Raw genomic sequence first — 13808 nt, forward strand, 5'->3', positions numbered from 1 at the left:
GAGAATGGTTCCTTTTGGCTGGCAAAACAAACGCAGCACGAGCCCAACGACCATTCAGCATGTCTGGAGCTAGAAAGCTCTGCAGCAGCAACAGGGTGTCCCATCAGCCCACCCCACTTGCACCGGGGTGGCGCATAAATTAAAACATCTGTTCCGGAAGGTTTGCTGCGCACCGTGAGGGGCCCAATTCGATGTCAACCAGCCAATATGTGTGTACATCTTTGTTTGGCTTCCATTTGTCTTGGGCTTTGGTTCAGGGCAGGGTCCTTTCTTGGGCTATACTCTTACTCCAGCATCTCCCGAACGTTTCTTAACAGCCGTTTCATTAACTTTTGAAGCCCACCAAACTGCTCAATCAGCGTGGTGCATTCCGCTCGATTGCCTCGAGACCCCGGAGACTGCGTGTGTGGCTGTGCTCAGCGGTAGGTGCACAGCAGCAACAGGGCACTCCTGTGTCCCCCATCGGACCGGGACGGAACCGCAAGGGCAAGGATGGATGGCTTGGATTGCAGGGCTGCAAAGGTCAGCATGCGGGTGCTGGCTGGTGGACCATAGCGTCTTTTAGCCTTCGTCTGGTTACGATAATAATCACTAGACACTGCGCTGCTTGATCATACCTCACACCAAGATCGTAGACAAGAGATAGGAGAATCGTTTAAGAGAAAATGACCACAATCCGGAAAGGTGTGGCCAACGACATTGCGTGGAGTGCGGAGGCAGCTGCAAAGTCACGCACGTTCTGTTACTCAATGCTATCTCGGCTCTACTTTCTTCGATTTGATTATGAGATGTAATGGTTTAATGTTTTCTTCGGGTTTTCCCTTTTTTATTTTATTTTTCCCTTAAAAAGGAAAACAATCTCAAAGACCTTAATTTGGGATTTATTTTAAAAAATCGGTGTAAGAATTTATGCAATCATCCTATTTATTTAAGGGCAAGTTTGAACTTTATTTATTTTAAAGTTAGTAAATTTAAATTTATAACTTAAATAGAAGTATAAAAATCACACCACTATATTCATCTTAATTCTATTAAATGTAATAAATTCCTGAAAACCCTATACTCGATCACGGATAGCTGGAAAGATTAACACGGAATTGGTTCCAGTGTGCATGCAAAAGCTAGTCTGCGATAAGTGCGTATATCAACATTCTATGTGAGTATGTACTGCCTAAAAGCTGATCAATAGATTACTTGAGTCTTGTTAATGATGATCGTCCCAACTCCATCTGTTGGCCCATGAGATGTGAAGATCGCAAATGACTTTAACATGCATCTTCACTACCACTTTAGCTACTCAGATAGCAGTGAATTATCATTCTGATTTGACCTCTGGTCAGTGGCGGTTAGTTTAGCGGAGAACAGTTTACTGTGTAATCATGAAGTTAAGTGTTTGTTTTTTACTAACTTGTGTGATCATTTGGGTGAAAGCAGGTGACCAATGTACTGAGCGAACGATATCCGTTGAAACTGTGGCAGATGCAGTTCCAGGAACCGGAATCCATTTGTTACTCGCAAAATTAGATCTCCTGCAGCATAAATTTCTGGAGCTGCAATATGAATTGCACGAACATCGAACGGAGTTAGCAGCACCTAGATGGTCGTTTAAATCTTCGATTTGATGCCGAAACAGAACCAATCAGTCATCGATTTGGAGCCAATGTTGTTCTCTAAGAATTCCTCATTCAAATTACCAAAGAAGGATTGTGTAACAGCAGCAACTGAGGTGAGCTCTTCTACAATGATCACAAAAACACCCAAGATTGAACCACCCTATTCATCGTGCAAGGATTTGGTTTCAAATGTGTCAGGAATCTATCTGATCCGTGCCAAGAGTGGAAGTGAACCGTTTCCTGCGTATTGCGAGCAGGAGAAGTTTGGTGGAGGCTGGCTCGTATTCCAGTACCGATACGATGGATCGGTAGATTTTTATCGTAATTGGACTGAATTCAAGAATGGCTTTGGAGATTTAAAAAAAGAGTTTTGGTTGGGGCTGGAAAAATTGCACCAACTAACGTCGATCCGTCCGTATGAGTTGAGTGGAACTGAAAGAATTCAACCGAACTTATAAATATGCTCGGTTCGACAGGTTTGAGATCGGAAGCGAAAGTGAACAGCCTCAAAACCCTCGGAAAGTATAGTGGAACCGCTGGTGACCCTTTGGAGTATCAAATGGCGATGAAATTCCCAACTAAAGATCGCATTTGAACGGAAGATACCTTAACGCTGAAAGTAATAAAGCAATGGGTTGCTACCATTTCAAGAATAATCGTCAAGGAATGAGCTATTCAAGAATGATGATTCGTCACGTAGAGTAGAAATTCTCGTGAAATTAAATGTGCTACAAATTTGAATCGACGCGAGCCAACAATGTATCCCAATAGCTTGAAATAAAAGTGTATCATTTCGCACACAAAGTCTTTTAAAAATCATTATGTATTCTGAACTCCAGCATGTTTTAATTTTTTAAATTTCCACCCGATTCTGGTCCCCCCCCCCCTCATTATTTGAAGCGTTTCGCTCAAGCGTTACGATTAATTGAAGCGTTTCAAATCGAGGCTTATTAAAAGCAAGGATCGAAGAAAAAGGTTCGAAAACCAGACTTTTCCTCGTCTGTGCGGCAATCGGGAGTGGTTAAGATTAAAAAACTAAAAAATTATAATTGGGTAATTAAAAAATTACATAATTTTAATCAAACATCGGCTAAACGGGCTACAACCCTGAGTTTGAGTATTTTTGTTTTGAGTCAAGAAATCGCAGTTAAAAGTGGGTGTTTTGTTTAGTTTTAAACTATTTCGTGATAAAGATAAGAGTGATTAGAGTGAGTTCAAGTCGTTTGCCACCCTCTGCCGTCGTTCTCGTTCTCTAAAAGTAGCCCGGACGCTGCTAGGACCAAAATATGGCATCGCGACTGGTCCGGGTGTTACGCGCCGGCAAACTCAGCTACCGGCAGGGCCTCCAGTTGCAGACGGCCGTTGTTAATCACGTGCGAGACCGCAATTCGCACGTGCTGATACTCACGGAACACGAGCCGGTCTACACGATCGGAATCCGGACGCGGGACTACAGCGAGGAAGAGGAGCACCGCCTGCTAGCGCTGGGGGCCGATTTCGTGCGCACCAACCGGGGAGGCCTGATAACGTTTCACGGACCGGGCCAACTGGTGGCGTATCCCGTACTCAATTTGCGCCACTTTCAACCGAGCGTCCGGTGGTACGTGTGTCACCTGGAACGGACAATCATTGAGCTGTGCCGACGATACGGACTGAAGGATGCCCAGACGACACCGGACACGGGAGTGTGGATCGGGGATCGCAAGATCTGTGCCATGGGTATCCACGTTAGCCGATACATTACGTCCCACGGGTTAGCCCTTAACTGTGACAACGATCTTAGCTGGTTCCGGCATATCGTTCCGTGCGGATTGGCCGGCAAGGGTGTAACGTCGCTCGCCCAGCAGCTTGCAGAGGGATCAATCGATCAGCGGACGGTGGAAGGTCCTATAACGATCGATGGCGTTACCCCGCACTTTCTCCGATGCTTCAGCGACACCTTCGAGTGTGATCTTACGAACATGGAGGAACCGGTACAACGGCAGCTGCTGGAAGAATCTCGGCTTGAAACGAAGGGATGATAGGAAATGAGACGAGGATCATCTGTTATCTCTTATCTGTTCTATTTGTTACTTCGCCCCTGTTTTTTCTTATTAATCTCCCTCACAAACTCCGTACCAAAGCTGAAAAGCCAGCCGTGCAATATAGGTAACAAAGTAGACTTAGAAACTAAGCGCCGTTGCTGCGCGTTTGTTCAAACGACACAATAGCCTGCTGATATTTGTTCGCTTCTCCGGACTTCTCCATTTCTCGTAGTTCTACACCGGTTCTTCGGTGTACTGCCAGCGATATAACGAAAGGAAGCATGATGTGTTCCAAGATCCACTTGCAGGGATACGTTAAGAATAAACTTTGTGTAAATAAAGGAATTTTGATCAAAATCATAAACATTTAACGCGCACAGTTTTCTTTAAGGCGCTGCTAGAGCATTATCAATCCATGATCACATTCTCGGTTCATTGTTTGGCGGTTACCATAAGGGAAAATTAGATCCTTAATCAATGTTACAACTAACTACTTCACACACAGCCCATTTTCCTCCACACAGGCAATGCCGATCGCATTACTAGTTCCGTATTCCGTCCACCCAACACACAGATTACATCGACGCACAGAGGAGCTACACATTCTTGCACGATTTCCGCCAAAGCAACCCCTTGGCCGGCACTATCCATTCGCCTTCGAATGTTTTCCAAATACGGGACCCAGCTGGCCGATTGAGGATTTCGTTGGGTCGCCGACACTCCAGGTGCCTCATTTAGTATCTCCAGAATGGTGCTTCTCAAGCCCGAGCATAGCTTTACCAGCGGTTGCTCTCCACCTTGCGAGCTGCTGCTGCTGCTGCTGTCCTCTACCACATGGAAGCCATCATCAAGCTCGTCGGCGGCGGATGTGGTGTGCCCGGGCGTTTCGTCGAAATTTCGTCCCGACGTGACCCTCGAGGCTTGCTGACAGAAGGTAAGGCACGCGATCAGCAAGCGAACAACGGCACGCCTTGTCGGACTACAGACGGTTCCCTTGCACAAACTTAAAGCGGTCTGCATCAACCGATTCACCGTACCCTGCGGTCCTCGCAGTATCGACCGTAAATGTAGCAGAAACTCTTGCAGCGCCGGCTCGTCAGCATTGCCAGTTGCTCCTAACAGTGTCATCAGCACGTAAGCCATCATTCCCCACAGTAGAAAAAGACGTGGTTCGAGCTGGGTGCTAGAGAGATAATAAGATGAAGGGGAAAACGAATATGAGGACGCGACCGACCAAAGGGCTGTTGTGAGGTTAGTTACCTGACTTCAATCCTACTGAGCTGCTTCTGCAACTGTACTAACGTTTGCTGCTTATCCACGGTGCGCGTGGCCAGTATACACCGGCCCATCAGTGTGAGATGCAGCGTAAGTAATGTCGTTCCCTCCGTGTTAAACTGTTCTATCGGCACCAGCCAAGAATTAAGCACGATTGGGTCCACGAGATTGAGAATCGCAATCCATTGTCCACTGTAGCGCACCACACACTCGTGACCAGCAACAGAACCGGAATGAATCATTTCCTCCGGTGTTGCTAGGCCAGAGCTTGGGAAGGAATGATTGTTTGAGCAAAAATACCGATACAGTGCATCCTCCATCGTCAACAGGATCTCGCGAGGTATGCGATCACTGAACAGAAAACAACCCCGCAGTACACTGGTGACGAACAGGTGCATACCCGGCTTATCCTTTTCCATTTCGTTTCGTACCGCTTTGGTGAAGAAACTGCAAAAACATTGAAAGACAAAACAGTATAAAGAATTAAAACATGTCTTTTGGCCTACGTTCAAATACTGTGCTTACGGAAACGCATCCTCAGCGACAAAGCCCTTGATTGCATCAAACAATTGCAAGAGGAGTGTACTTCCACTAGCGCTCTCCCTTCGATCGATTGATCTACCGGGATCCTCGGGAATGTTTATCATGCTATAGGCTATGTTCTCGACCAATCTCTGGATCGCTGCCGCAAACTGTGCTACACCGCTGGTTGTGGCGAGGGCTTTTTTGTTACGCTTGGCATACGTTAGCAGCAAGCGTACTGCACAACGTACAAACAGTTCCCGCTTGCGATGCTGATCTTCGTTCGACTGTTCCTGCTCACCATTGAACTCATTATAGCGTAGTCCGCAAACAATCAGCAAAAGACTGGAATGAGAGTTTTAAAGGACGATTGATGAAGAAAAGCTAAATATTGTGCCCTTTGTTTTGTTCTTGACGGTAGCTTACTTGAGAATGGCTTCATCAATCGTGGCCACCGCTGACGATCCCAGCTGAAGCATGATCGAAGGATCTGCTGACATGACGAACCAATCGAGTGTCTGCTCGACCGCCCGTACCTCCAACTCAATCCAACGCATTCCCGATAGTTTTGCCAACGTCTCCAACATAGCTGCACGACCGCTTGTGTGAACCGTCGGTTCATGCGCCAGCTTTATACAAACCGTGAGCAGATCAGCCATCGGCATTGCCCGGAAATCATCGGGCATCCGTTCCCAACGGCAACGAATGAAGATCTGACTCGCGAACTGATGGGCAGCCGGTGCAAAGCGATCCAGCACTCGCTCGAAGGCCTCAAGTGCTGTCCCACCCGGTTGTAACGATTCCCAGGGAAGGGTAAGCAACTGTACGTTCACCGGTGTCAGTACGCTGTTTGCCACCGAACGATGGGCAAAGTTTCTCTCGTACCATTCAAATACTAGTTCCAGTACACGCGAGGTGCTATCGTAATGGCCACCCGGGAACGATCGCATACTATCGTTCAGCTTCGCAACAAGCGATTCGATGCAGTACGTAAAGGCGGTCAGCATTTGTGACGCTTCGGCAACATACAGCTCACTCCACGGCAGCAGTAAATCCTGCTGACCGTTCGGTCGGAACTGTTGAATCCAGCTAGCAAGATTGGTTTTCTCATACGGTTCCAGCCAGGCAGAGAATAACTTGCACAATACCGACCACGCCGAAAGGGTTTCTGTGGGCGAGATGTACAGGGGTAAATTTTAAACCATCCCCATCAGACACACATCACTCTACTGACCCGTTTCTGCCTCCTTTAGACTGCTGATCTGTAGCGGAATAACGATTTCGATGTATGCACGGGCGAGCGTTGCTAGTGTCAGCGCGAGGGGCATCACATAAGCACGATATTCCGGATATAGTCCATGCAAACAATTCTGTGTTCGCTGCGTAACGAAGCGCTCTGAGAGACGAAATATCACACCAGACACCATGTTGTAGATGCTGACGCGCCACGCACCGCCATACTGTCGTCCGACGAAAGCGTCCAGCAAGGCTGGTGCACCCGGCTCGTTTATGGCGATGCTAAGCGGCGGCACATGCCACTGGCGGCGCAGGCTGTTGTTTACTGCTAGCAGCACCTCCGGCTGAAGATGACGTTGCTCGCAGCCGTTGAGTAGCTCCAGCAAAATCAGCTCATAGTGCACAGGAAAATTGTACTCCAGCAGTGCCAGAAGATGGCGCAACAGCGTCTATGAGCAGAAAAAACGGCATTACTACATATTGCTCATCACTAGCATTAATGGGATAAAACAAGGAACAATACCTCATGAAACGTTCGCGATAGATCAAGTTCCTCATTACATGGAGTGCTTGGCGATGTCTTATCGGGGCTGCATAGTGTTTCGATTACTTTTCTAACTAACGCTTCCAATTCAGTGGCTACTGTGGTGTTATTCTTCAACCATTCCGCAAGGTCAAACTGCAAAAAGAGGGAGCAGTAAACATTAGGAACGAATTGTTGTCCAAAAATCTCACGTCCACCAACCTGATCATCGAAGATGGTAAGAAACACGCGCTTCTCGAGTTTACTGCGATAGTTTTGCATGAGTAACCGGGTGTATAGCTGTACCATATGACTGCACGGAATATCGGCTGCTTTCACGTACGGTAAAAAATCAAGGATAGCCTCATCGGACTGCTGCAGTGCTTTCTGCACGCACAGAACCAATGGATCATACACGAGCGAAGGTACACCGCGCTACAAAATACAAAATAAAGCAGTTTAAGAAAACGATTCGGGTTTTCTGCTACACACAAAACCTACCATAAACATTGCGAAAGATGCTTCTAGTACGTGTTCCGTCGCAGGACAGTGCAAGTGACCGTACGATATCATCTTCGGCACAAACGAACCAACCAGCGTCCTTACACAGTGATTTGGGGGCAACATTTGCATCCCAAGCGCACCGGACTCTGTTATCCACTGGTTTAGCTGCATCAACAGGCCATTGGCACGATGCAGAGCCTGCATGATTGGAGCCGGAGTGTGGATGGCTGCTTTCAACGCTTCGTTCAATTTGGCACGATTATGCTCCATCTTCTGACGTATTTGTTCACGCTCGATCGTTTTAGTGACGGCAACAGACACGGTGACGGCACCGGTACATCGCTTGGTTATCATACGACACTCGGTAAGCATTCGTTTGACTTCCCTTTCTTCAAAGTAGCGCTTTGGAATCAGTTCACTGTACTGCTCCTGTAGATGGTGTACATTATCCCATGCCGGTAGGTATTGCCTCGTAGCAAACTGTATCACCGATTCAATCGCTTTCTCGAGACCAGCCACAATGGCCCGTGGTTCAGCATCGACTGTCAGCCGATACAACGGAACGAATGGTGGTTCGCATTCGCATGGACCCAATTCTAATGGGCATTCATATCCTTTCAGTCGCATTTCCATGGACTTCAGTATCGATGTTGGATCGGTTTCCCGTAACAAACTGGCATTACTAGCGCCCATCAGTCGAGGATGTACTTTTGCTGGAGTTAAGTAATGACCAAACAACAACTTCCAGGACTCGCGTATGCGTACGAAACGGTGTAATTCGCCTCGCTTATCGTTGTACTGAGGCAGACAATTCTAAAAAAATATGCATTATAAGTTATTATAAGGCTTGAGACATAATAAATTCCGAAACACGTACCTTCGTTTTATCCAAGCACATATGTAGCAACGAAGGATTAAAGCTAGCAGGCAACGTTCCAAGCGTACTCAAGGTTAAACCATCCAGCATATCACTTTGCAGCCACGCCAGGCATGTTTCGAAAAATCTGTGGAAGGTGACTATTAAAACCACGAAAGATCTGCCGAAATTCTCGTAAAATACCTACCCAGCCATGTGTTGATAAAGTTGTGCCTGCGCAGCTTTAGCTTCCTCGGTATCACTGGTACGTCCTGGATTATCTGGGGGCGTAAGTTTGGCATAATAATCACACAGCGCTCGCCCTGAAGCAATCAGCTTGTCTAGAAGTTTCTTATCGTACTCGTACAACCTATTTATCGCACCGTGTACAGCCGGAAGGCCGCCCGTTGCGGATGGTAGCATCGTGTAGTAGACGTGAATAAAGCGCTGCCAAAGAAATAGCTGCATCGGGTGCTTAAAGTCGGAAGCAACGATTTGGCGAGCGATTTTATACAGCACAAGCTGATCTCCAACAGGTGGTGCATCCTGCTGACCGAGGTCCTGGGTGTATATCTGCCGCAAAGCTACGTTTATGGGAACGGTAGGATCGCTGGTAAGTGTTACAAGCAATCGATACCACAATTCCTGCTCGGTAATCTCAAATTCCAAATCGTAGCTCATCATGGATAGGGCGATTAGGTTGGGTTTGATGTTGTATAGTGATTCCTCGTCGTTGCCTCTCATGAATAGAAGTCCTTTGGTCCCTTTAGACGCCTTCACTTCAGCTATTTGCTAAAATGAAACCCGTATAAATTGTTGTAGTTACACGTCAACAGTCATATTCAATAGTGTAGTACAATATTCTTACCGAATAATGAGGAACAAGCAGAAACTTCATCTGATTCCAAGCATCCGGATAGTGATGGGCTAGATCGGCTATTATGTCAAGCATACGGAGTACCTGCGGACACTTCTTCCATGCCGGCAGCGCGGTCAAACATCGAACCCAGACTTCCACCAAAGGGGCAGGTGACGCTAGTCCATAGGCCTGGAAATCGCGCAACTGCAGGTACACCATCCTTGAGGCTAAACAGTACACGCGCAGCTCAGTGCTCTCTTCAGGAATATCTTCTCCTTCGCTAGCACTGGACCACCAACGTTCCTTCGCCGCTTTACCGATAGCTTTGCTGAGGAGATTGAGAAATGGTTCACAGCTACTCAAGCTTTCTGGACACTCGTGAAACAGTGGTACGATCAGCTGCAGGCATCGTAACACCGATTTACGGCTCACACCAACGAGCTGTTCGGATAGGAGCTGGGCGCCAGATTGACAGAACACCGGTATCCAATGGCCGGTCGTTGTCGCGAGCATCGCTGCATAGACAGCTATCGTACGTCGCTCATTGATACCTGCATGTATCTCTGGCAACAATTCAGCAGCTGGGACATCACGAAGAGCCACATCCGTTTCGTGCATTACGCGCATCACATGCTGTTGCGGTTGATCGAGGTGATGTACTCTTAATTTGCCAACAATTTCCCAGCAGAGCCTGTCAAACGCTTCCACAAGCGGCTTGTCTGCACTTGACGCCGGCATTCCTTTCAAATCCAAAGGAACATGCTGCCGGTGTGCTCCAATGACCGTGCGCAGAATGTACAATTGGATGGGCTGCGGAATCCAAAGCTCATTGTTACTGCAAAAGAAAAGAAGTGGAATAGTCCATTAAATGGTCGTTTCTTCGGTTGATATCGGCTGAGTTGTTCTTTGAACAATAATTACACAATTGCGCCATAGTCGAAACTCCGAAGCACTTCTAGTACTAGAACTGCGTAGTAACCTGTCACCTTGACTTCCGTTAGTATTTGATTCATTTTATCGACGCACGTTACAGTTGGCGAGTAGTTACGGAATGGCAGTAGGCAGAACAATTCCTGCAAATACTTGGCACCCGGTAATCGGTCCGCTGTAGATGAATCTTGTTGCGCGCACCACTGGAGTTCAACAATGAGCGCTTCACACAGGAAGGGATGCTTACTGAGGAGATAGTTTAGCTCACTGAAAATGTACTCCACCAATACCGGCTGAGTAGCATGATCGATGCGGAGTAGAAGCTAGAACGAGCGAAGGGATTAATCGAAGGAATCCTCCTTTGGCAAATTCGCTAGAGTAACTTACTTGGAAAAAGTCTTTCACTACGACATGAAAAATGCCAGCCTCGGCGTGAACGTCACGACCATCTACCAAGCTAACCATCAGCTGGCATACGTAGTACACGTCCTTAGACGATCGTTCGAGCAGCCGCCGATAGTGCGTATCCATGCGCACCGCACGCTGCCCTCCATCGTCGTTCGGTACGAGCTCCGATAGAGCTGTCCCTTCACTCCAGTCCTCTACATCCGCCAGCAAACCACTGTATAGCCACCAGATCACAGGATACGAGAGCAGCTGGAACGGCAAAGCTAACAGCGAGTGCCAACTGGCACTGTCGCGAAGACACGAAAAGGAACAAATGGCTCGGCCTACCAGCCGCTGGAACTCTTTATGGGCCGGATCATTCTGATTCGCCCGATTCGGATACATCTGCAGAATATCGGCCACATAGTGCACCGTGTGAGCAATCAACCGACCAAGGCGTCGAATAAGGTTTTCGTAGCGATCCTGGTTACGGTAAGTGCGCAGACCGATGGCTAGCACGCGGACAATCTCGAGAGCGATGGTAGTCGAGCGGAGAATTCGATGCAAGCTCACCATCGTACCGTGAGCCAGCGTATCGGCACCACCGATGGCGATCAGTGTTTCAAACACGTCCGCAAAGGGTATCTGCTCGAGAAAGCCGCTCAAATCGTCCTCCTTCAAGGGGGCAACCTGTTCGGAACCGGTGCAATCTTCACCGTCACTGTCAACCACCAGCCAGTCCGCCTGCTGATTAGCAGCCTCACATTCCAAGCCATCATCCGTAATCGAGGCAGATATCACATGCCCTACACTGTTCAGCTCCACGATGCACGTGTCATCCGGTTCGGGCGGAGGTTTCACGAAAGAATCGCGTTCGGGATGTGACGCCAAACCAAGCTCGAGCATTTTCAGCACCTGTCGCAGCTCATCGTCCGTAAGTACTTTGGACGCCTTTTGAGATGGCTGCAGTGGACATATCAGCTCTTTGCACCATGAAGCCGTACCCGCTTCGCAATGTAGCAGCTGTAACATCACGTTTATGCGATCTACAGCCGTTCCGAACCACACGATCGTCTTTGCCACCATACGCATCCATCCACGGACGTTATCACTAAAGCACTCGCGGTCACCAGCGGAATCTACCGGGCCCATCGACCGTTCCCCACCTGTGGTGTTATGATTTCGTCTCGGAGACTTGTGGCCCGGTTTTCCACGACTTGATCGCAGGAAATAAAATAGAATTGACAAGATGTCACGCAATCCATCCACCTGCACTTTGGGAGCACCGTTGCTGGTGTCTTGACTTCCACCTCCAAGCTGAACCCGTATGTAGTCCTCGATCTCAGCAGCCTTTCCTGCCGTTGCTAGGTGAGTCTTGTTCAGCTCGTACATTCGCTCTTCAATTTCCTTGCCAGCACGCTCGTACCGCTTTACGATTGCGTCGTCCAGCACCATCACACTGGGGAGGGGATTAAGAGAAGGATTTATAATTATCGTTGATAGATAAAAATGTTTTAGGAATACTTACGACTCAACAGTGGACGCCGTGACCAGTTTCCCATCAGCACAGAACGCGGTTCCGCTGAAACGCTTCGACGTTTTGCGCCATATCTCGCTCTGCAGTTTTTCGTACGTCTTTCTGCATGAACGGAGATTCTCGCGCTGCTTCACCTCTTGAACGCTTTTTCGCATGTACTCGTCCAGCAGGATATAGAGCGGGTGTTCGTTGAACGTTTGCTGCTGGCATATGGTAGCAGGACACTCACGTGCTGCAAAGCCGATCTTCAAAGCATGTAGCTCGTGAGACGCGTTTGGTGGAAACAACTGACTTATTTGCTCGCGATTCAATGTCACGAGGGTGCCATTATGAAGCTCTCCAACTACTCCCGTCCACTGTTGGGTTGCGTGCTGTTGCTGCGTTTGACTCACAGCCGGAAGCTCTGGATAGATTTTGGAAGCTGGTGTGATGTTCGAAATCCTCTGGCTTTGCATCGGTGATGCCATCGCTGCCGGCAGTGAAGGATATATTTTGCTCGCTTGGTTCATTGCGGTTCGATCGATGGTGGCCGAGCCGGAAGCGTTGATGGACAGTGGAGGTGCAGTCGGTGAGATCGATGTGGATTTTTGCTTCTCCACTGGTGCCTCTTCTTCAGTCTGAATCTCGTCTTTGGCTGCTTCGGCAGGTTGCTCATCACTGCGGTTACCAGTATCTGGTGGCCGATCTATCGTCTGTTGTTCGATCAACTGTTCAGATTGCTGCTTGCTTTGTTCTGGCACTGTGTTCTCTGGACTGGCGCCATCTTCCTCCGTGCTGTTTATGGCTAATTCATCTAGATAACTCACACACTGTTCCGATGAATTCGTTTCCTCATTCTCATATAACTCGTCCAAAAAATCCTCCTCAGCGGCGGGGAAGGCATCTTCGCGTCGTGTTTCCTCCTTATTTTTCTTACGATGTTTATGCTGCTCATAAACAAACAATTTGAAATTTATTTGCTTGATCAGCGCGAACGCGTTTACTCACTTTTTTTTCTTTCATCTGCATCATAGCCATTTTGGAGCGAGGGATAAAATCTGTGGCAATATCTGTGGAAGAGAAGAATCAAAGTTTAAGCTTCATATCATAAATGTCCTTCTTTCTAGAATCACCACTCGCAAACAAAGCCTCAGCACACAATCAGCAGCTCAAAGGTCATCGATCCGAGGATCAACAAACACTTGGAGGGTTTCACACACAACATGGGAGGTCCAGACAAATAGGCTTCTTCATGAAACACCGATTTTTATCACTTTTTATGACCTCTTTAACTCTTTAAAACTCATCATCACTCACAAACAGGAACTGATTTTGGCCTGATGCGTAGATGCAGTTACCACTTCGCTTATCAAGGCCGAAATCACAAAGAACAAACAGCGAAACCGTGTTTGTTCGCCCGGAATTAAATGCACCCAGGCACTTGGTGGACTGTGGGGCTTTGAGCTACATCTGGATACCTATTTTGCAATCAATCGAGCCCCAAAACTCTTACCAAAATACAAAAATCCGTTTGATCCTGCTTGCTGCAGCGAACAAAACAGC

At 47.8% G+C, this 13808-nt stretch overlaps 2 protein-coding genes across 3 annotated transcripts; one reads left to right on the top strand and one right to left on the bottom strand.

The window, feature by feature from the left end:
• The first annotated feature begins 2725 nt into the window (after positions 1 to 2725).
• LOC126580985 (putative lipoyltransferase 2, mitochondrial) lies at positions 2726 to 3642 on the top strand. Its single transcript, XM_050244364.1, has one exon. The coding sequence runs from the start codon at positions 2900 to 2902 to the stop codon at positions 3632 to 3634; it is 735 nt and encodes a 244-aa protein (XP_050100321.1). The 5' UTR covers positions 2726 to 2899; the 3' UTR covers positions 3635 to 3642.
• Positions 3643 to 3657: 15 nt separating this feature from the next.
• On the bottom strand, positions 3658 to 13808 carry LOC126580967 (ectopic P granules protein 5 homolog). 2 transcript variants are annotated; one of them, XM_050244337.1, is made up of 16 exons: positions 13759 to 13808; positions 13254 to 13315; positions 12258 to 13192; positions 10730 to 12188; positions 10334 to 10665; positions 9422 to 10247; positions 8762 to 9345; positions 8575 to 8701; positions 7695 to 8510; positions 7416 to 7628; positions 7194 to 7349; positions 6669 to 7119; positions 5861 to 6602; positions 5438 to 5779; positions 4898 to 5359; positions 3658 to 4820 (listed from the first exon to the last, which is right to left on the bottom strand). In XM_050244337.1, the coding sequence occupies exons 2-16, from the start codon at positions 13281 to 13283 to the stop codon at positions 4133 to 4135; spliced, it is 8163 nt and encodes a 2720-aa protein (XP_050100294.1). In that variant the 5' UTR covers positions 13284 to 13315; positions 13759 to 13808; the 3' UTR covers positions 3658 to 4132. The 2 variants fall into 2 exon arrangements, with proteins under 2 accessions (XP_050100294.1, XP_050100295.1); XM_050244338.1 differs by lacking the exon at positions 13759 to 13808 and adding an exon at positions 13563 to 13591.

Source organism: Anopheles aquasalis, chromosome 2 (assembly GCF_943734665.1).
Source record: "Anopheles aquasalis chromosome 2, idAnoAquaMG_Q_19, whole genome shotgun sequence".
In the NCBI taxonomy this organism is placed as follows: Eukaryota; Metazoa; Arthropoda; class Insecta; order Diptera; family Culicidae; genus Anopheles; species Anopheles aquasalis.